Below are 21,847 nucleotides of genomic sequence, written 5' to 3'. Positions count from 1 at the left end.
CAACAGCACTCTACCAAGGGTGACAGCTTGAGGCTCTGTCTCAAAAAAAAAAAAAAAAATCATAATTGCCTCATCTGTTTGTGGGTATCTGTGTGTATGCTTTTTTGCAGAACCATTTGAAAGTTGCAAATGTTATATGGAATAAGGAATCTCTTAAAAATAAGGATATTCTTTTATGTAGGCACAATTCTATTATTAGATATAGAAAATTAATAATGTTCCCCTTATTTACTGTCTAGTTCATATGCAAATGTATGTATGTAGTTGTCACAAAAATGTTTTGGGGGCCAGGCATGGTGGTTCATGCCTGCAATAGCCTGACACTTGAGGTCAGGAATTTGAGACTAGCCTGATCAACATAGTGAGACTGTCTCTACAAAAAATTAAAAAAAAAATTAACCAGGCATAGTGGCTCATATCTGTGGTCCCAGATAATTGGGAGGCTGGGGTATAGAAAGATCACTTAAGTCTAAGTGTTTCAAGTTTCAATAAGCTATGATAACACCACTGCACTCTAACCTGGGCAACAAAGTGAGACCTTGTTACATAAAAAAGGCAAGAATAATATTTTGTAGTTTTTTTGGGGTGGTGGTTAATCAAAACTTATACTTTATTTGATTTTATGTCTTGTTGGTCTTTATTACATCTAGAATAATGCACTTTTATTTTATTACTTATTTATTGATTTATTGATTTTTGAGACAGTCTCACTTTGTTACTCTCAGTAGAATGTTGTGGTGTCATGGCTCACAGCAACCTCAAACTCTTGGGCTCAAGCAATTCTCTTGCCTCAGCCGCCCAGCAGCTGGGACTATAGGCACCCACCACAATGCCCCAGCTATTAGGAGAGATGGGGGTCTCGCTCTGGCTCAGTCTGGTCTTGGACCAGTGAGCTCAGGCAATCCACCCACCCAGTGCACCCCCCTTTTAAAATGATACAAATGAGGTCAGGTCAGTTGTTCCTCCTTTTGGATTTTTCTCTTTACTCATGGTATCATTTAGCTTTTTCTTCTCTCCCTACTTCCAGGAAACTTTTTCTGGAAAAGGCTAGTAAATTTGCAGGCCCTTCAAACATTATTATGCAAGTATTTTAATTATTAAAGTGAGTATAAATGATTATTAAATGCATATTAGATATGAATGTGAAAATAGATAAATAAAACATTGTAGCAGACATAGAACTATAAAGGAAGAGATTATAAAAAACTTACACCTTGAACAAAATAAACAAATTGTGGGAAAAGAAATTGTGACACATGACAAAGGATTGATTTTCTTAATATAGATGTGCATTCTTATATAGTATTGTTGGAAATGTAAAGTGGCCCACCCTATTCAGAGGAAAACTTGTTATAGCTATTAAAACATGAATTGCACATGTCTTTTTACTCTTGCAGTTTTACTTCTAGAAATTTGTTCTAAGAATGAAGTTGATTTTATGAGTACATTTATGTAATGTTTATAAACAACAGTATTGGTCTGAATCTAAATATCTTTATGAGTATGGTAAATAAATTGTGATATACCTGAACCATGGACTACTATGTAGCTGTAAAAAATAAGGGATATCTTTATACTGATTTAGAAATGATGCCAAAATAGTTTAATTTATGAAAGTGTGGCTTTATGAAAGGTTTAATTTGTGAAGCAGAAATCAACCTTCCTAATTAAAAACTTAAAATGATGGATGAAATATTAATATTTTTAAAACATTTACAAAATCTTCAAAAAGCTGACAAGAATAAATTATCAAGTCAGATTTTCAAGGCTGGAACCCAGAGAGATAAGCAGACCACTGATGCTACTTTTGCCCTGAGAACATGTGTGTTGAACCTGGTGGTGCCCAGGTACCTGGCAGAAGCAAACATAAAATCCTCTCTGGAAACGCATTTATCCTAGGCTTCGTATAAATCTCACAGTCATTTCTTTCTTTTTTTCTTTTCTTTTTTTTTTTTAGAGACAGAGTCTCACTTTATCACCTTTGGTAGAGTGCTGTGGGCTCACAGCTCACAGCAACCTCCAACTCCTAGGCTTAGGTGATTCTCTTGCCTCAACCTCCGGAGTAGCTGGGACTACAGGCGCCCGCCACAACGCCCGGCTATTTTTTGTTGCAGATTGGCCGGGGCTGGGTTTGAACCTGCCACCCTGGGTATATGCAGCCAGCCCCCTACCCACTGAGCCACAGGTGCCTCCCTCCCACAGTAATTTCTGAAAGAAAATGAGCTGCCCACAGAATAACTAAGCACATAAATAAATAAGACATTATGAGTAATTATTCACAGAAAATACCCAAAATTGCATTTCTGTCAACTAAAAACACATCGTAATAAAGAGATCAACAGATTACTTTGCCAGTTAACCCAAAGGGATGAAGGGATGCGGAGCAAATTAGTGAACCAGAATGTGTTAGAAAAATTATCTAAAATATAGCACAGAGATAAAATATGAAAGGTTTTAAACAACATAAGGGAAGATGGGGACAAATGAAAGTGGTGATGAGAGATACAAGAGGGTTCATTTTATTTGAAGTATCTACAGGTAATCAGTAACTTTCAAGGTGAATAATAAAGTTCTAAGTGCTGAAAGGCCTTTTAGAGATGAGTGACTACCTGCTCCCCATTTTACACAAAAGGAAACAAATGGAGAGCCAGAAAGGTTAAGTGACTTGCCAAGCTAGAACTTGAGTCTATTTCACTGCCCTTTCTCTTGTGAAATTTGTTTCCCATTCAATTTCTGGAGGGGAAATAGGGAGACTAGTACCTCAGAGAAACTTGTGTACATGTATACAAATGTTCAGAGCATCATTGTTTGTAATATTCCACTACTGGGCCTAACCCAAATACCCATCAGTGAGAGAAGAGAGAAGTAAATTGTGGTAGTCGTATGATGGATTACTGTAAAGCAATGGGAAGAATGAACTACAGCCACTAATGACAACATGGGCAATTTGAAAAGCTAATTTATGCAGAATGATTTCATTTATAAAATGTTCAGAAACAAAACAAAAACACTAATATTCCTTAGGATTTACACAAGGCTGATAAAATTACGAAGACACAGAAGAAATTTACCTCAAAAAGCTGGAATAGTGTTGCCACCAGTGGAAAAGGGGGAGATTTGCGATGCTGTAGGGTCCCCAGGCAGCGCCTGGAGTGCAGCTTTTTGGCGTGGGTGGAGTTACACGAGTATTGACTTCAGTACCAGTCTGTAAAATGTTTCTTGTATTGTGTTATCATCTGCATATATGATAGAGATCACAATGAGAAACAATAAAAAAGCAAGGTTCAGTGTCATGCAGTGTAGTGTGCTCCTGTATTTTTTTTTATTATTAAATCATAGCTGTGTACATTAATGCATTTATGGGGTACAATGTGCTGGTTTTATATACAATTTGAAATAGAACAAACTGGTTAACATAGCCTTCATTGCACTTTCTTAATTATTGTGTTAAGACATTTATACTCTACACTTAACATAGAGTGTACCCTTGTAAAATGCACCATAGGTGTGGTCTGGCTAATTAAAATTTGGATGGGTTTTTTTGTGTGAATGAGAAAGAGCATTCTTACCATATATGTAGAAAAGCTCTGGCAAGATAATCTTTTGGCTGTGTAAATGGAATTGAATATCTAGGAAGAGAAGGTGAGGTGTGCTTTTATGTTTAAACTTCTTCCCTGTGTTTATTTTTAAAGTTTTATTATGGAACTTCACAGCATAGGTTATTTAACTAGTCTGATAATTCACTATTTGGTCCTGGTCTGGGGAGTGTGTTGAGAAGAGTGAAGAGAGAATGCTGATAATTTTTGAGGGTCCATTTTCAATCTACCCACATGGCCCTTTCTTCCCTGCCCTAGCCCACCAGCAACTCAGATGTGGGTGTACCTCTGTTGGGTCCATCTCCCTCTCCCCAAGTCACAAATTACTGAGAAAATGGGTGATGGAGTGTGAATGATGTGGAGCCTACAGAACTAGGACAACATAAGGTTTAGAATATTAACTAGACAATTTGCATACTTTAATGACGTAAGACATAGAAATCATTCAGACTTCATACTCCAACTTCTATTCATTGATGCATAGAATTTAATTACCTGCCTTGAAATTTACTTTAAAAGAAAGGAATCCAAAATTGGGATCCATTTTGTTTTTTAAATCTAGAAAAATGTGTTTTATTAAAAGCCAGATTAATACTTAAACTACCTCAGATATCCATCTGAAATGAAGCATCTTCTATCATTTCAATAACACCACTCTTTAAAGTTTCAGTAGCAAAATATATTTTATTAATGTTTCATCCTTAGTGTTGAAATCTGATAAAAGGATGGAATTGCTTGTGCCTACTTCAGAACCAAATTATTAGTTTTTTCAGTATTTTTTTTTTCAGTAGAGTCAACCTTAGCACTGAATTTATTCACACAAGAATTTGTGACAGTTTGGGAGCTATTATGTGTTGTCTTTAAAATTTTACTATAAAGGTTACATGAACAGAGGATTTCAAACAGTGTCAAAAGTGGTCATTTTTATTAATTATGATATCTGGTTATGTGGATGCTTTGCTTTTAACAAAAATCAGTTTGTGGGGGTGGGAGTGTTTGTAGGCCTTGATTTTTTTATTGTATTGATTACTAGTTAATAACTCAATAGTGAACAGATGCTAATACATTGGCATTTTCTTGGTTTAATACATAAAATCTATATTTGCTATATTTTACTTTGAAAGAAAAAGAATACATTGTTATTGTAGTTAGAGACTTAAAATCTATAAATAAAAGTTTTGCTCTCAGAAGTATTCTGTACTTTTCTATAGAATAAAATGAATTGATAAGCTCATTTGGAGAAAGAGCTTCCTGAATTAGTAGTATGTCCAGTTTCATTTGAAATTGTGTTTCTGACAGCTATTTTTCTTTCTTTTTTACAGGTTGGTGTGGCTTCAGTTCAGGGATTACAACAACATATCTTGTTAAAGGATAAAATTATTTTGCAATCTTCCAAAGCTTTAATGAACCTGATTCAAGGGAAAGATGATAATACATCAAGTATAAAGGAGGTAAAATTAATCATGTGACCATTTAATCATTTTATGAATTGAAAATCTGCAAGCTATTGAAGAGCTACTTAAATGGGAATATATTAGAAAATGATGCTCATTGGATCAAGAAGAGTGGCATGGATTATAATGGTAGACTTTTATGGCATTGAAAAATACTTGATTAAGGAGCCAATATTTTGCTAATTTGCATAAAATTCTATAGAAAATTAAAATCTCAGTTATCAGGAACCTTGGAGAACAAGTCCTTTCATTTAAAAAAGATTTAGCTATTAAACTTTCTTATTTGTGTGGTTTGGATGGAAAATCTAAGTGAATTATGTTATTTTCTAACTTCTTAAATAGAATATACTGAGCATTATTTAACATTCATTCTTTTAGTCTATTGCATTGTTAATTTCTAAGGATATTATTTTACTCTAGTAAATGTTCCCATATCACTTTTTTTCAGGTCTGTTTGTTACAGTTTTACTCTCTTTTTCCTTGAGGCTAACCATCTTAATAAGAACATCCTTAGGTACCTTGTAGTTACTTGTGCAGTACAGTAATGCCGAAAATAAGGAAAGGATGCTCAGACTTCATAAAAAATAGTATTTATGCACATTTATTCTATACAGAGACAGACACAAAATAGTAAATTACAGATCAAGAAAAGGCGGACATAGAGAAACTTAATGCTGCATTTTATTCCAAGTCATTTTAAGTACCTAGCTCTGACTTCCTTCTGAGTTGGCCATTCCTGTCAGGGTCTATGCCTTGTGTCTATAGTTAAGTCTTAGCCATATAAGGGTTTTAATCCAAAGTATGATCCTGTTACTGTAAACAACATAACAAAACACACGTTACATTTCTATATTACTGTTCTAATTTCCTGGGAAACCTCAAAAATCACTGTTAAAATTAAGTCTCCTCTTTTCCTTTTCCCTCCTCACGTCAGCAATTTTGGCAGTATTATAAAGAGGAAATTATTTAGAAATTAATTTATTGAAACCACTATGTGCAAGAACCTGTTTTTGACCCTTTACTTTGTCATTTTTAAAACCAAGCCTGGCAGTTAGTAAAAATTTCCTCAGTTTTCAGATGAATATAGCCTGCCTCAGAACTCAGCTAAATGTGTCAAGATTTGTAGGAACATGTTTAGTTTACTATTATTTGAGTGCCTGTATCTTTTTTTAGTAATTACCACATAGAGAGGTAGTATAGAGTAATGATTAAAATAGAGCATGGGCTCTGGAACTAGCTTGCTTCAGTTCAGATCCCATCTCTGCTACTTGCTAGCTATATGACCTTGGGCAAGTTATTTAACTACCATGTGCCTCATTTTTCTTATCTGTAGATGACAATACTACTGATTTATTAGAGTGCTAGAGTTTTTGTGAGGGTTAAATGAATTGGTATATGAATGGCATTTAGAACAGAGCCTGGTGTAAAGTAAGCCTTTAGTAAATGTTGTGTGTTATTATTACTATTTCTACCACTACTATTTCTAATGTTATAGATCTGTATGTATGTGGGAATGAGTGTGTATGACTTGGACGGTAAGCATAAAATTTTAGCAATAAGCTATAAGTAATCCAAAAATAGCTTAATCACTTCTGTTCATACAAATTTTTCTAGTTATAGGCTTAGTGCAAGTCACTGATAAAACACAATTTGGATTATTTTCAGTATACTTAGGGAACATATTGTCAGATTATTTTTTCAAAATGGACTCCAGATTTGCTTCCCTACTGGCTCTATGTTGGATACCCCATCTTGTTTCCAGTCATGCCATGCTTCTTGATCTGAGTAGATAGTTAATTCTATGTGTTTTATAAATTTTATTTTAGTAAACTGTATATGACCTATAATATAGTATATTATAATTTATTTTAAAATGTTTAGGACATAGGGTGTGGCCACAAGGTGGTTTTGGTTTTTTAAATTTTATTAGTTTTGCTATATTTGGTACATTTTTTTTTTGTAATCAGTTACTTTAAACATATTTTCTATAAGGGATGTCTTGCTCTCCTTTGTGGTAAAGAAGAAAATTCTGTTGATACCTTTGATGAAAAGGTACCAGACAATTTTCAAGATTCAAAGCAACTAGTAGAGAAGATATGGTATCGTGTAATAGATGATAGCTTGGTTGTTGGAGTGAAAACCACATCTTCTTTAGAGCTGTGAGTAAATTCTAAACTAAACACTATCTTGATGACCCAGAACAGCACTGTCCAATAGAAGTTAATGCAGTTCCACATGCAATTTTTCATGGTTTAGTACTCATATTAAAAAATATAAATAGAAGTAGGGGAAACTAATTTTAATGATGTTTTATTTAATCAGTACATTTAAGACATTTTAATGTGTAATCAGTATAAAAATTAGTAAGATATTTTGCATTTCTTGTCATACTACGGTTTTAAAATTTGTTGTGTATTTTACATGTGTAACACATCATAGTTTAGACTGGCCTCATTTCTAGTGCTCAATAGTACGTGTATCTTACAGTTACTCTCTTGGCCAGTAGAGCTTTGGAAGTATGTTTCATACTAAATGCATTGATTTAATAGTATGAGGAGGATAAGGTTTATGAAATCAATATGCTATAGTTTCAGGGTGGTGATAATAACACACAAAACTAATAAAAGCATTATTTAGGATTTCAACATGATATTCTAATTTTTTTTTTTTTTTTTTATTGTTGGGGATTCATTGAGGGTACAATAAGCCAGGTTACACTGATTGCAATTGTTAGGTAAAGTCCCTCTTGCAATCATGTCTTGCCCCCATAAAGTGTGACACACACCAAGGCCCCACCCCCCTCCCTCCTTCGCTCTTTCTGTCCCCCCCCAACCATAACTGTCATTAATTGTCCTCATATCAAAATTGAGTACATAGGATTCATGCTTCTCCATTCTTGTGATGCTTTACTAAGAATAATGTCCTCCACGTCCATCCAGGTTAATAGAAGGATGTAAAGTCTCCATTTTTTTTAATGGCTGAATAGTATTCCATGGTATACATATACCACAGCTTGTTAATCCATTCCTGGGTTGGTGGGCATTTAGGCTGTTTCCACATTTTGGCGATTATAAATTGAGCTGCAATAAACAGTCTAGTATAAGTGTCCTTATGATAAAAGGATTTCTTTCCTTCTGGGTAGATGCCCAGTAATGGGATTGCAGGATCAAATGGGAGGTCTAGCTTGAGTGCTTTGAGGTTTCTCCATACTTCCTTCCAGAAAGGTTGTACTAGTTTGCAGTCCCACCAGCAGTGTAAAAGTGTTCCCTTCTCTCCACATCCACGCCAGCATCTGCAGTTTTGCGATTTTGTGATGTGGGCCATTCTCACTGGGGTTAGATGATATCTCAGGGTTGTTTTGATTTGCATTTCTCTAATATATAGAGATGATGAACATTTTTTCATGTGTTTGTTAGCCATTCATCTGTCATCTTTAGAGAAAGTTCTATTCATGTCTCTTGCCCATTGATCTATGGGATTGTTGGCTTTTTTCATGTGGATTAATTTGAGTTCTCTATAGATCCTAGTTATCAATTTTTTGTCTGATTGAAAATATGCAAATATCCTTTCCCATTGTGTAGGTTATCTCTTTGCTTTGGTTATTGTCTCCTCAGCTGTACAGAAGCTTTTCAGTTTAATGAAGTCCCATTTGTTTATTTTTGTTGTTGTTGCAATTGCCATGGCAGGCTTCTTCATGAAGTCTTTCCCCAGGCCAATATCTTCCAGTGTTTTTCCTATGATTTCTTGGAGGATTTTTATTGTTTCATGCCTTAAATTTAAGTCCTTTATCCATCTTGAATCAATTTTTGTGAGTGGGGAAAGGTGTGGGTCCAGTTTCAGTCTTTTACATGTAGACATCCAGTTCTCCCAACACCATTTATTGAATAGGGAGTCTTTCCCCCAAGGTATGTTCTTGTTTGGTTTATCAAAGATTAGGTGGTTGTAAAATGTTAGTTTCATTTCTTGGTTTTCAATTCGATTCCAAGTGTCTATGTCTCTGTTTTTGTGCCAGTACCATGCTGTCTTGAGCACTATGGCTTTGTAGTACAGACTAAAATCTGGTATGCTGATGCCCCCAGCTTTATTTTTGTTACAGAGAACTGCCTTAGCTATACGGTTTTTTTTCCGGTTCCATAGAAAATGCAGAATCATTTTTTCCAAATCTTGAAAGTACGATGTTGGTATTTTGATAGGAATGGCATTGAATAGGTAGATTGCTTTGGGAAGTATAGACATTTTAACAATGTTGATTCTTCCCATCCATGAGCATGGTATGTTCTTCCATTTGTTAATATCCTCTGCTATTTCCTTTCTGAGGATTTCATAGTTTTCTTTATAGAGGTCCTTCACCTCCTTCGTTAGGTATACTCCTAGGTATTTCATTTTCTTTGAAACTATGGTGAAGGGAGTTGTGTCCTTAATTAGCTTCTCTTCTTGACTGTTATTGGTGTACACAAAGGCTACTGATTTGTGGACATTGATTTTATATCCTGAAACATTACTGTATTGTTTGATGACTTCTAGGAGTCTTGTGGTTGAGTCTTTGGGGTTCTCTAAGTATAAGATCATGTCGTCAGCAAAGAGGGAGTGTTTGACCTCCTCTGCTCCCATTTGGATTCCCTTTATTTCCTTGTCTTGCCTAATTGTATTGGCTAGAACTTCCAGCACTACGTTGAATAGTAAAGGTGACAGAGGACAACCTTGTCTGGTTCCAGTTCTAAGAGGAAAAGCTTTGAGTTTTACTCCATTCAGTAAAATATTGGCTGTGGGTTTGTCATAGATAGCTTCAATCAGTTTTAGAAATGTGCCACCTATGCCTATACTCTTCAGTGTTCTAATTAGAAAAGGATGCTGGATTTTATCAAATGCTTTTTCTGCATCTATTGAGAGGATCATGTGATCTTTATTTTTGCCTCTGTTAATATGGTGGATAATGTTTATAGACTTGCGTATGTTAAACCAGCCTTGCATCCCTGGGATGAAGCCTACTTGATCATGATGAATGACTTTTTTGATGATAAGCTGTAATCTATTGGCTAGGATTTTGTTGAGAATTTTTGCGTGTATATTCATGAGTGAGATTGGCCTGAAATTCTCCTTTTTGTTTGGGTCTTTTCCTGGTTTTGGTATCAGGGTGATGTTTGCTTTATAGAATGTGTTGAGGAAGATTCCTTCTTCCTCAATTTTTTGGAATAATTTCTGCAGTACAGGAATAAGCTCTTCCTTGAAGGTTTGATAGAATTCTGGAGTGAAGCCATCTGGACCAGGGCATTTTTTGGTTGGAAGATTTTTTATTGTTTCTTTGATCTTAGTGCTTGAAATTGGTCTGTTCAGGAGCTCTATTTCTTCCTGGCTGAGTCTAGGGAGAGGGTGTGATTCCAAATATTGATCCATTTCTTTCACATTGTCAAATTTCTGGGCATAGAGTTTCTGGTAGTATTCAGAGATGATCTCTTGTATCTCTGTGGGATCAGTTGTTATTTCCCCTTTATCATTTCTGATTGAGGTTACTAGAGATTTTGCTTTTCTATTTCTAGTTAGTCTGGCCAATGGTTTATCTATTTTATTTATTTTTTCAAAAAACCAACTCCTTGTTTCATTAATTTTCTGAATGATTCTTTTGTTTTCAATTTCATTAATCTCTGATTTGATTTTGGATATTTCTTTTCTTCTACTGAGTTTAGGCTTAGATTGTTCTTCTTTTTCCAATTCCATAAGATCTCTTGTGAGATTGTTGATGTGCTCTCTTTCTGTTTTTCGAATGTAGGCATCTAAAGCGATGAATTTTCCTCTCAAAACTGCTTTTGCAGTATCCCACAGGTTTTGGTAGCTTGTGTCTTCATTGTTGTTATGCTCAAGGAAGTTAATGATTTCCTGTTTTATTTCTTCCTGCACCCATCTGTTATTCAACAGAAGATTGTTTAATTTCTATGCGTTTGGGTGGGGTCGAGCATTTTTGTTAGAGTTGAGTTCCACCTTTAGTGCCTTATGGTCTGAGAAGATACAAGGTAAAATTTCAATTCTTTTGATTCTGTTGATATTTGTTTTGTGTCCCAGGATATGATCAATTTTGGAGAATGTTCCATGGGGTGATGAGAAGAATGTATATTCTTTATCTTTGGGATGGAGTGTTCTATATGCGTCTATCAAGCACAGTTGTTCTAGGGTCTCATTTAAATCTCTTATATCCTTGTTTAATTTCTGTTTAGAGGATCTGTCCAGCTCTGTAAGAGGAGTGTTAAGGTCCCCTGTTATTATGGTATTATCAGATATCATATTGCTCAGACTGAGTAAGGTCTATTTCAAGAATCTGGGAGCATTTAAATTGGGCGCATAGATATTTAGAATTGAAATGTCTTCTTGTTGTATTTTTCCCTTGACCAATATAAAGTGACCATCTTTGTCTTTTTTGACTTTAGTTGCTTTAAATCCACATGTATCTGAAAATAAGATTGCAACTCCTCTTTTCTTCTGAATTCCATTTGCCTGAAAAATTGTCTTCCAACCCTTGACTCGGAGCTTTAATTTGTCTTTTTAAGCCAGGTGTGTTTCTTGCAGACAGCAAATGGATGGCTTGTGTTTTTTAATCCAGTCAACCAATCTATGTCTCTTCAGTGGGGAATTCAAGCCATTAACATTTATGGAGATAATTGATAAGTGTGGTAGTATTCTATTCGTCTTATTTTGTGAGAGTCCATTGCTTAGATTTATCTTTTGGAACAGTGTGGAGGTTAGGTTCTGTCCTTTAATTTCTGAGTTCTTACTTTGCTGCTGATCCATTGTGGTGGTCAGTGTGCAGAACAGGTTGAAGTATTTCCTGTAGAGCTGGTCTTGTTGTGGCGAATTTCCTCAATGTTTGTATATCTGTAAATGATTTGATTTCTCCATCAATTTTGAAGCATAGCTTAGCAGGGTACAGAATTCTGGGCTGGAAATTGTTCTGTTTAAGTAGATTAAAGGTAGATGACCATTGTCTTCTTGCTTGGAAAGTTTCATTAGGGAAGTCTGCGGTCACTCTGATGGATTTGCCCCTGAAGGTCAACTGGCGCTTACTCCTGGCAGCTTGCAAAATCTTTTCTTTTGTCTTGACTTTGGACAGGTTCATCACAATGTGTCTTGGAGAAGCTCGGTTAGAGTTGAGGCGACCTGGGGTCCGATAGCCCTCTGAAAGCAGAGTGTCAGAATCTTTGGTGATATTTGGGAAATTTTCTTTTATAATATTCTCTAGTATGGCTTCCATTCCTCTGGGGCATTCTTCTTTCCCTTCTGGAATTCGTATAACTCGTATGCTGGAACGCTTCATAAAGTCCCATATTTCTGACAGTGAACGTTCTGCTTTCTCTCTCTTCTTTTCTGCCTCTTTTACTGTCTGAGTTATCTCAAAAACTTTGTCTTCTACCTCTGAAATTCTTTCTTCTGCATGGTCTAACCTGTTGCTGATACTTTCCATTGCGTCTTTAAGTTCCCTGATTGACTGTTTCATTTCCTTCAGCTCTGCTATATCCTTTTTATATTCTTCATATCGTTCATCTCTTATTTGATTCTGTTTTTGAATTTCCTTTTGGTTAATTTCCACTTTATTAGCAGTTTCCTTCATTGTTTCCATCATTTCTTTCATTGTTTTCAACATGTGTATTCTAAATTCCCTTTCTGTCATTCCTAACATTTCTTTACAGGTGGAATCCTCTGCAGTAGCTACCTCATGGTCCCTTGGCGGGGTTGTTCTGGACTGGTTCTTCATGTTGCCTGGAGTTTTCTGCTGATTCTTCCTCATGAGTAATTTCTTTTATCTGTTTCCTTCCCCTAATTTTCCTTTCACTTCCTCTTGGTCTTTAAGTTCTCGTACCTGTGGACTAAGGGTTACAGGACCAGAAGGGTGTTGAAGAGTAAAAAAGGGATGAAAGAAAGGAGGACCGAGTGATAAGAAAAAAAAAAGAAAAATAGAGAAAGGGGTGGGGGTGGGTAAAAGGAATATTGACAAAAAGAAGAGAGGCACAGAAAGAGGGAGACAGAGCAATATAGGTGTACAGTAGGGTACTTTGATACAACCTTAAAAAAAAAAAAACCACCTTCTGGGGGTGCCCAGTTGGGTGGTTCCCTTGAGGTCAGCAGCTCTTTGCTAACCTGGTCAGACACAGTACCCCACCTCCACCAAGTAGAGAGGAAAGACAAAAATGCTATAAATCAAACCAAAACAAGCAAACAGAAAACTTTACGGGATAAAATTGGCTGGAAAAACCAAATAATAGCAGTAGAAACACTAACAAAAATGAAGTTCTAATTATTGAAATAGGCAGCAATGGGAAATTATAATTAAACTAGAAAAATTGAGAAAGAAAAAGGATCTGTATGGAAAAGGTTGAACTTAAAAAACAATACAACAATCAACAACATCATAATAAACGAAGAAAACAACCAAACCAAGAAGAAAAAAACACACAAACAAAAACAAAGCAGTATGTATATGTTATTGAATATTGTCTGGGCAACACGTGGTCTTGTGGGGTATGAGATGTTATGTACAGTTCTGATACGACTGGAGGCTGCTAGTTTCTCAAACCCCAGCAGGTAGACACCCTAAATCTCTCTTCAGCCCACTTAAAAGGCACTTTGAACTTGTTCACTTGCTGAGCAGAAGCTTTCCCAGGGGAAGTGCTTGTCGCTGGAATCACTGCTGAAGTGGCTATCCATTTACCCTGTGTGCCAAAACTGGTCTCCCTCTGCCCCCGAGGGTTAGGGCTGCAAGGCGGCTCAGACCCCGTCCTTAGGCTACTTGGTTGCTGGGTTACCAGCTCCCACGCAATTCTAGCTCTGCGACTATGAGGGCGGAGCTTGCCAGGGCAGATCGCTCACAATGGCTGCCTGTGACCCAGAGCCAAACACTATTAGCTTCGTCTGGCTCAGCAGCTCAGACTGGGGCCCTAGACAACGGCCAAAGTTCTCCGCACTCCGCTCAGGCTCTCCCCATGGCAGTTCAGCTGAGCGCCAAGTCCAAAGACACCAAAACAGTTCACAGGTAAGGCCTTTCTGGTTTGCAGTCTCGCTGCTACTGAACTTACAGTTGCGGGCGGGTTTAGGCGGATTGAACACACGCGACCACTTGCCGGTTTTCCACTGTTTTAGTCCTCCTCTTGGGGTCCAGAAGTCTCTCGCTGACTCCCTGTATCCTCTCAGGGGTGATGATAGGCAGATCCCTCCAGCCAGAGATGCCTGGAGTCCTATCTCCTCAGACTCACGGTGCCCAGATGCAAGGAAGCTGTTACTCGGCTGCCATCTTGCTCCGCCCGATATTCTAATTCTATTATTGCTTTTCTTCTTTTTTTTTTTTTTTTTTGAGATGAGGTCTTGCTCTTGCTCAGGCTGCTCACAAACTCCTGAACTTAAGGGATCCTTCTATCTCAGCCTCCCAGAGTGCTAGGATTATAGGCGTTAACCTCTGCACTTGGCCTATTACTGCTTCTTGATTTACTAGCCAAAATGCTTCTATAAAAAGAAACTTCTCATCATTTATTTAGGTAGAACTTGAAATATAGTTCCTAATTTAAGGATCGGAGTTTGGGCACAAGAGGTAGTCATTGCTCCTAAGTGGATTGTTGTCCTAGCCCTTCTTGGTGGGCAGAAGTAGGAGATGTAAGAGATATGGTTTTTGTTAGTTTGGCTGGTTGTGGTTTTCTTTGTTTTGAGATTAAAAGAAAAGCGTAAGTTTTTGCTGATACTTCCAATTTAGACTAAAGACATTAAGGTTTTTCCTTAATGTAAAAGTCTTGCATCTGTATCTTTTCTCCCTCATTGAAAAATCCCAATTTCATACTCATTTGCTTCATTCCACAACATATATGCAATATTCATAGAATAGTGCTACCAAAAAATGATTCTTTACAAATTAAGATGTTTAAACTCTTTTTTTGTAGAGATAAGAGTTTCACTTTATTGCCCTCGGTAGAGTGCCGTGACATCACACAGCTCATAGCAACCTCCAACTCCTGGGCTTAGGCGATTCTCCTGCCTCAGCCTCCCGAGTAGCTGGGACTACAGGCGCCTGCCACAACACCCGACTATTTTTTTTTGTTGTTGTTGCAGTTCGGCCAGGGCCGGGTTTGAACCCGCCACCCTCGGTATATGGGGCTGGCGCCCTACCAACTGAGCCACAGGTGCCGCCCTTTAAGCTCATTTTAAATGCTTAGTATTACCCACTAGATATACAGTGAAATTCCTGTATTAAAGGAATTTCTTTTTTTTTTTTTTTTTTTTTTTTTTTTTTTTTAATTTTTTTATTAAATCATAAGTGTATACAATGATATGATTATGGGGCATCATACACTCACTTCATAAACCATTTGACACATTTTTATCACAGTGGTTAACATTTCTCCATTGAAATCCTCTCTTTGGTCATGTCACCATTCTCACCTGTTTATCAACTTTGGTAATGTTAGAATGTGCTAAAACAAGCATGTGTCTTACTTGTAAATTATTAGAAATGTAAATCTGAAAAGAATTGCTGAGGAATAAATAATATTCTATGTGAAAAAGCAGATTTTATTCAAGTCATTTAGGGGAACATAAAATGAAATTCCTAGTTTAGCGATATTTTCATTCTAAATTATTACCAAAATACACTCTTAGGAAATATGAGTAGTGTTTTTCTTATTTAAAGAGAGCAGGGAGAAAAACCTACCTCAAAAATAAAATCTAGCCATTATTTTACCATTCCTCTATCTTAAAATATTACTTTTCTAAAATCCATAAAATCTATAATATTTTTGTTTGCCTTTTGCAAGAGAAATGCTATCATAGGACCTTTAGAAATGTGTTTGGCTTTTACTCGTAACTCTCTGATGTTTTACATTTGAAATGGTATTTCCCAGGAAAGGAGACAATAAAATTTTTTTATTGTTGTTTGTATGACATTTAATCATCTATTTGATTTTAAAGAATGAACTTTTAGATTAAACCAAACTCTGGGTTTTTTACAGGTCCCAGAATGATGCGACTTTATCATTATTAATGGATCAAGCCCCTGCCTCCAGCTCTCGGCTTATTAAGTGTCAAAGTAGGGTGATTAAGTTGAGTATGGATTCTTTGCCAGAACCACACTTGATGCCGTATGAAATAGGATCAGAGGCAAAAAAAATCAAGTTGACCCTTGATAGTGAGAAAAAGGAAAGCTTTCTTTGTGAACAGCCATCTAAGAAAAAATATGTGCAGATAATTACTGCTGTAACATCTCTTTCGCCACTTTTAGCATTCAGTAAATTTTGTTGCATTGTGCTACTACATATTACGGAGAGAGAAAACGATGACTATCCTCAAGATCGTTATATTCAGTGTGGCAGACTTTTTGTAAGACTAGAAGATCTTTCAAGTGGGAAATGCCTACTGACATTTCCAAAGAAGAAACTTATAGGTAATTTTTGTTAGTACTTTTTAATCATATATTTAATTGAATTAGAAAAAAATTAAGAAATCTGTTTATCTAATAATGGACAGAGTTTGTGACTTTTTTTTGTAGAACACAAGGAAGATCTTTTTGCACTTTTCGCAGCATTCCATAAATCTTGTTTTCAAATCACGTCACCTGGATATCCCCTGAAAGCAATGAAAGCATGGCTGTTAGAACTCATGAAATGTGAAGTCATCAAAGAATTTCCAGAAGTGTGCTTTTGTAAAAGGCCAGGAAATTTCTATGGGACACTCTTTAAATGGAAACAAAGAACACTATTTGAAGGGATTTTAATAATCTATTCCAGGTAATGCCCATCAGATTGGAATTGGAAGTCAGTATGTATGAGTATGATGAATATGTGGACCAACAGAGATCCCTACATAGAATTCTGTGCTGTAAAGGAACATGTCAGAGCCATGGCTTGGTGTAGCATGACTGAAAACTGATGAACTCTTTTAATTTTACATTGGTTTTTGTTTTTTTTTTTAGGATGTAATTATTTGGGAATTTACATTTATTTCTCCACAGTAAAACTTTTAGAAATATATTGACCTTATTATTCAGCAAAAAAACATTAATTAAAAACAATATTAATATTAACTGACTTGATAGGGGATACATTCAATTGCTACAGTCTGAATTTTATCAATGAGCACATGCATTATTGCTTCTATTCAATATTTCAGTGTTTATAAATGAAAATTGATTACTACAGTATGTTATACAAGAATACTTGGGCTATACAGATTTTTATAATACTGTGTTTGTTTTTTTTTTTCATTTCAGGAATCAGACAGTTTTGTTCCAGTGCCTTCATAAGCTCATCAGTGCTCTCCCTATAAACTGTTCGTTGAGAAATCTAAAATTAGAAAATGAAGATTTCCTGATTGATTATATGGCATTATCTTTGGAGAAGGAATTGGTTATCCTTGGTTCTCTTTCTTCATCCTCAGCTAAAGTTGATAGCAACTTTATGCAGAGGTGTGAAGCAAGCAAAGGAAAGAGTAGTGTTGTTGCAGCTGCTTTACCAGACAAAGAGAAGGAAATTCATTGGTACAGAAAAGAAGTCCAGAGAGCAAAGAAGAAAATGTCGAGAACAAAGCCAAAAGTGAGTGGTGCCCTTTACAGAGCACTGACTTTGAAAGTAGCTGAGGTTCAGTTGAAATCAGACCTCACTGCACATAAATTGACCAATTTATAATTATACTTTCAATTTGATCATATTTTAAAATATTTTCACTGCCATAAACTTTTGGTTCCACCTGATATTACCTCCTTTTTAAAAATAAAGTTTGCAACTTATTGTAATAGAGTCTTTAGTTTTGATGCAGAAAATAGTATGCCTTGTAGAGTAGTGGTTCTCAGCTAGGGACATTTTGCCTTCTTCTGCTTCTCCACCCCCCCACACCCCGGAATGGGTATTTGGCTATTTCTGGAGATAGTTTTTGGTTGTCAGAAGTTACAGGGTAAGGCAAGGGTGCTATGGTTATCTATTAGGTAAAGGAGACTAGAGATGTTGCCAAACATCCTACTATAGGGGCACAGGAAAGTCCCCACAACAAAGACTTACCCAACCTAGAACGTCAATGATACAGAGGTGGAAAAATCCTGTTTTAAAGTTACCACTTAATGTGAAGACAGAAATGACATAATAATGTTTTAGTCTAAATCATTTTAAAAACGGAATCCGTTTCTTGTAGTCCGCTTAGTAAAACTTAGCATGTAAAAAAACAACTTCAGATAAATTAAGAGAAGTCAGGATTTACAAGTTCCTGCAAATACTCATATCAAGCTACTATGTAAACTTAAATGGCAGGGTGTCAGAGTGAGGGCATAAAAATGAAAGTTTTTGAATCCCTTGTTAATTTGAATTTTATTAGAAAGTGGCTCTAAAATTATGTGAGTCTATAACAATGTGAACATTGTAAAGCATTTTTCTGAAAAGCGTATCTCTTATAAAAGGTTAAGTATACCGGGCGGCGCCTGTAGCTCAGTGAGTAGGGCGCCGGCCCCATATGCTGAGGGTGGTGGGTTCAAACCCAGCCCCGGCCAAACTGCAACAACAACAACAAAAAAAAAAATAGCCGGGCGTTGTGGCGGGTGCCTGTGTAGTCCCAGCTGCTCGGGAGGCTGAGGCAAGAGAATCGCGTAAGCCCAGGAGTTGGAGGTTGCTGTGAGCTGTGTGATGCCACGGCACTCTACCTGAGGGCGGTACAGTGAGACTCTGTCTCTACAAAAAAAAAAAAAAAAAGGTTAAGTATACCTCACAGGCTACTACTTTTTAAAAAAAAAAATTGAAAATGCTTTTAGGCCATCTGAAATTCCAACTCTAGGCAAAGTTAAAATAAAAATTCTAACTAAAGTAACATAAAGAATATGGTACCCTTGGGGACTTTGAAATTTAAAAATAAGTGAAAATTCACTTTAGCTAAGAAGTGATTTGTAAGGGGTCCAGTGAGGTACATTTCAAAGGCATAAAAATTCAACCTAGTCTCTTTTTCTTGAAAAATAAGAATTCCAGACTAATAGAGTGTCAGGAGAGAGAAAAAGACACAAAAGGATATAGGGCAAAAGAAATATTCCTGGTCTTTTTTACTCTAAAATCCTTAAGTGGGATAGAAGTTTCTATTAGTTGAAAGAAATAAAGATGATTATAGAAAGTGGCATCTTATGCTTGCAGCTATGAAGTGCTAAATCCCCCCATGCCTTAGAAGTATTTATACCTAATGATCTGGTGATGCAAATGGTTTCAGAGAACATAGGTTATTAGTTTCTTGTCTTAGATTTTATGATAGTCCATAGAATATGCTTTTTTCTAGTAATCCATTCCAAATTGAGATAGAACTCTACAGCTCTATCTCTGTGAAATGTCAGTGCAAAATATTTCAGACTTTTTGCAAATGGGAATGCAATTCAGAATTAACTGTGGAAATTAGAAACAGTATGTGTTATGTGCTGTCTTTAGAAACTGCCTGTGATATATTCTGAAAGAATAATCAACTATAAAATATAGGAATTAAATTATAAAATGGTGGCTATCAGAAAACCAAGCAGAATTTAATCATAACAGTTTATCTGTAGGGAAGTTAGGATACTAAAATGTAGCTCTCAACTTAATTTTTTATTTATCAGTACAATCAAAAAAATTTTTTTGAAACAGTCTTACTTTGTCACCCTCGGTAGAGTGCCATGGCGTCGCAGCTTACAGCAACCTCAAACTCTTGGGATTAAGTGATTCTCTTGCTTGAGCTACTCCCAGGTAGCTGGGACTACAGGTGCCCACCACAACTCCTAGCTGTTTTTAAAGATGAGGTTTTGCTCTGGCTCAGGCTGATCTCGAACTCGTGAGCTCAGGCAATCTGCCTGTCTCGGCCTCCCAGAGTTCTAGGATTACAGGCATGAGCCACTGCACCTGGCCTCCAAACAAAAAGTGTTAGTCTGTAGGTGCCATATAGCTTCTGTACAAGTGAGTTTTGAACTCCAGGATATTTTTCCCACTTACTACAAACTAGAAAAGCCAAAGTTTTAGGAAGTGACATCCTCATTACTTTCATGATTCAGTTTTCTTTGTATATGCTAGCATATTCCATGACCATTGCCCTGGTCACAAATCTGAGGCCTCAAAAACACAGACTTCCAAAATCCATGCCGCTGAATTAAAAATGAGTTTTGTTTTGGAACAGAGCTAAGGGGATGCATGAAAACACAGAGATCCTATACCCTTGTTGCAAATTATTACAAAAACAGCACACTCTTTAAGAATTCCAACACAGAGAATCTCTTATTGTCCTAATAGCATGAAAAGGACCATCCATTATCCTTTTTATGGCTTAATAGTTTCCCATGGTATACATGTACCATAGTTTATTAATCCACTTTATTTATGTATTTATTTATTTTGCAGTTTCTGGCTATGGCTGGGTTTGAACCCACCACCTCCGGCATATGGGGCTGGTGCCCTACTCCTTTGAGCCACAGACGACACCCTAATCCACTTTATTTTTTAATTATCCATTTCCCCACTGCAACAGCCACTTACCCCAAAATTTAACTCCTGTTATGGCCAGTAAAGCATGCTGTTGGTACTCAGTCAAAACATTTAACATTAGATTACCAGGCCAATCAGGGAGAGAAGAAAGTATGATGCACTCTACTGATTACCTCTTCCACATCTATTTCCTCCTTTTTCAATATTGGAATGCTCATTTTGTGCAGGAAACTTCCTTTCCCATAGCTCATGTGATTGGGGAGGTGGACCCTATCCCCAGTTCCAAAGGGGACTCCATCATTAGTTCCAAGACATTTTCTTGGCAGCTGTTACTGGTCTGGAATGAGCACAAGACCTAAATTTGGCTTAATTAGACTGAAGCGTAGGTTCTTTGGTGAGGAAAAGGCTACTGGAAGTAAGTGGCCTTTATTTTAAAAGTTGATAGTTACCTTACGATTACAAGGAAAGTAAGCTTTAGAATAATTTGACATTGTAGACTGCAAAATTTTTTGATTGTTATTCCCCTGAATCAAATCTAAATCCTACTTTTTCCCTGGACTGCTGATTACTTAAGAAAAAATTCCTTATTACACAAATCGAGATTTCTGTTACTTGCAGCTAAAATCATTTCTAAGAATGAATTTCTAGAATTTCATTTCTAAGAATTCTAAAAAGAATCCCAGAGAACAAAGCACAGAGTCCTAGAACAGAAATAGTTTACTAGAGAAGAAACAGGATACTTGTACCTCTACCAAAGTAGTAAAGAACCACCCATCTGGTCTGGGAGTGGTGGGTCACACCTATAATCCTAGCACTGTGGGAGGCTGAGGCAGGTGGATTGCTTGATCTCAGGAGTTTGAGACCAGCCCGAGCAAGAGCGAGACCCCATCTCTAAAAAAAGTAGCTGGGTAGGGCGGCGCCCGCCCGTATACCGGAGGTGGTGGGTTCAAACCCAGCCCCGGCCAAAAACTGCAAAAAAAAAAAAAGTAGCTGGGTATTGTGGTACATGCCTACAGTCCCAGCTACTCGGGAGGCTGAAGCAAGAGGATCTCTGGAATCCCAAGAGTTTGAGGTTGCTGTGAGCTATGACACTCGGGCACTCTCTACCAAGGGCGACAAAGTAAAATTTTTGTCTTAAAAAAAAAAAAGAACCACCTATTACACATTTTATTTCTGGGCAGTGGCTCAAGATTTTCTTTTTTTTTCCCCCCCTTTGAGTTTACAATTCAAATTCGTATATACTGGATAGTAGTATATACCTGAAAATAGAAATTTTAATTTTTTAAATTCTTTTTACTATCCCTTAGCTTCCCCCTGGCATTATATTAGACCAGCTTAATTTTTTAAAAGTTTAAAATGAAAA

The 21,847-nt window shown here is 36.6% G+C and overlaps 1 protein-coding gene across 2 annotated transcripts in view; it reads left to right on the top strand.

Annotated features, from left to right (window-relative positions):
• FANCB (FA complementation group B) overlaps positions 1-17,786 on the top strand; it is a 34,929-nt gene extending 17,143 nt beyond the window's left edge. For both annotated transcript variants that reach the window (XM_053579981.1, XM_053579980.1), the window contains 5 exons: positions 4,919-5,047; positions 7,043-7,209; positions 16,027-16,457; positions 16,563-16,800; positions 17,283-17,786. In XM_053579981.1, coding sequence (XP_053435956.1) covers positions 4,919-5,047; positions 7,043-7,209; positions 16,027-16,457; positions 16,563-16,800; positions 17,283-17,697 — 1,380 coding nt within the window. In that variant the 3' untranslated portion in view covers positions 17,698-17,786. The remainder of the gene's footprint in view (positions 1-4,918; positions 5,048-7,042; positions 7,210-16,026; positions 16,458-16,562; positions 16,801-17,282) is intronic.
• The last annotated feature ends 4,061 nt before the right edge of the window (positions 17,787-21,847 follow it).

Source organism: Nycticebus coucang, chromosome X (genome assembly GCF_027406575.1).
Source record: "Nycticebus coucang isolate mNycCou1 chromosome X, mNycCou1.pri, whole genome shotgun sequence".
NCBI lineage: Eukaryota > Metazoa > Chordata > Mammalia > Primates > Lorisidae > Nycticebus > Nycticebus coucang.
Note: the sequence above shows the minus strand (reverse complement) of the source record. Positions and strands in the feature narration are given on the sequence as shown.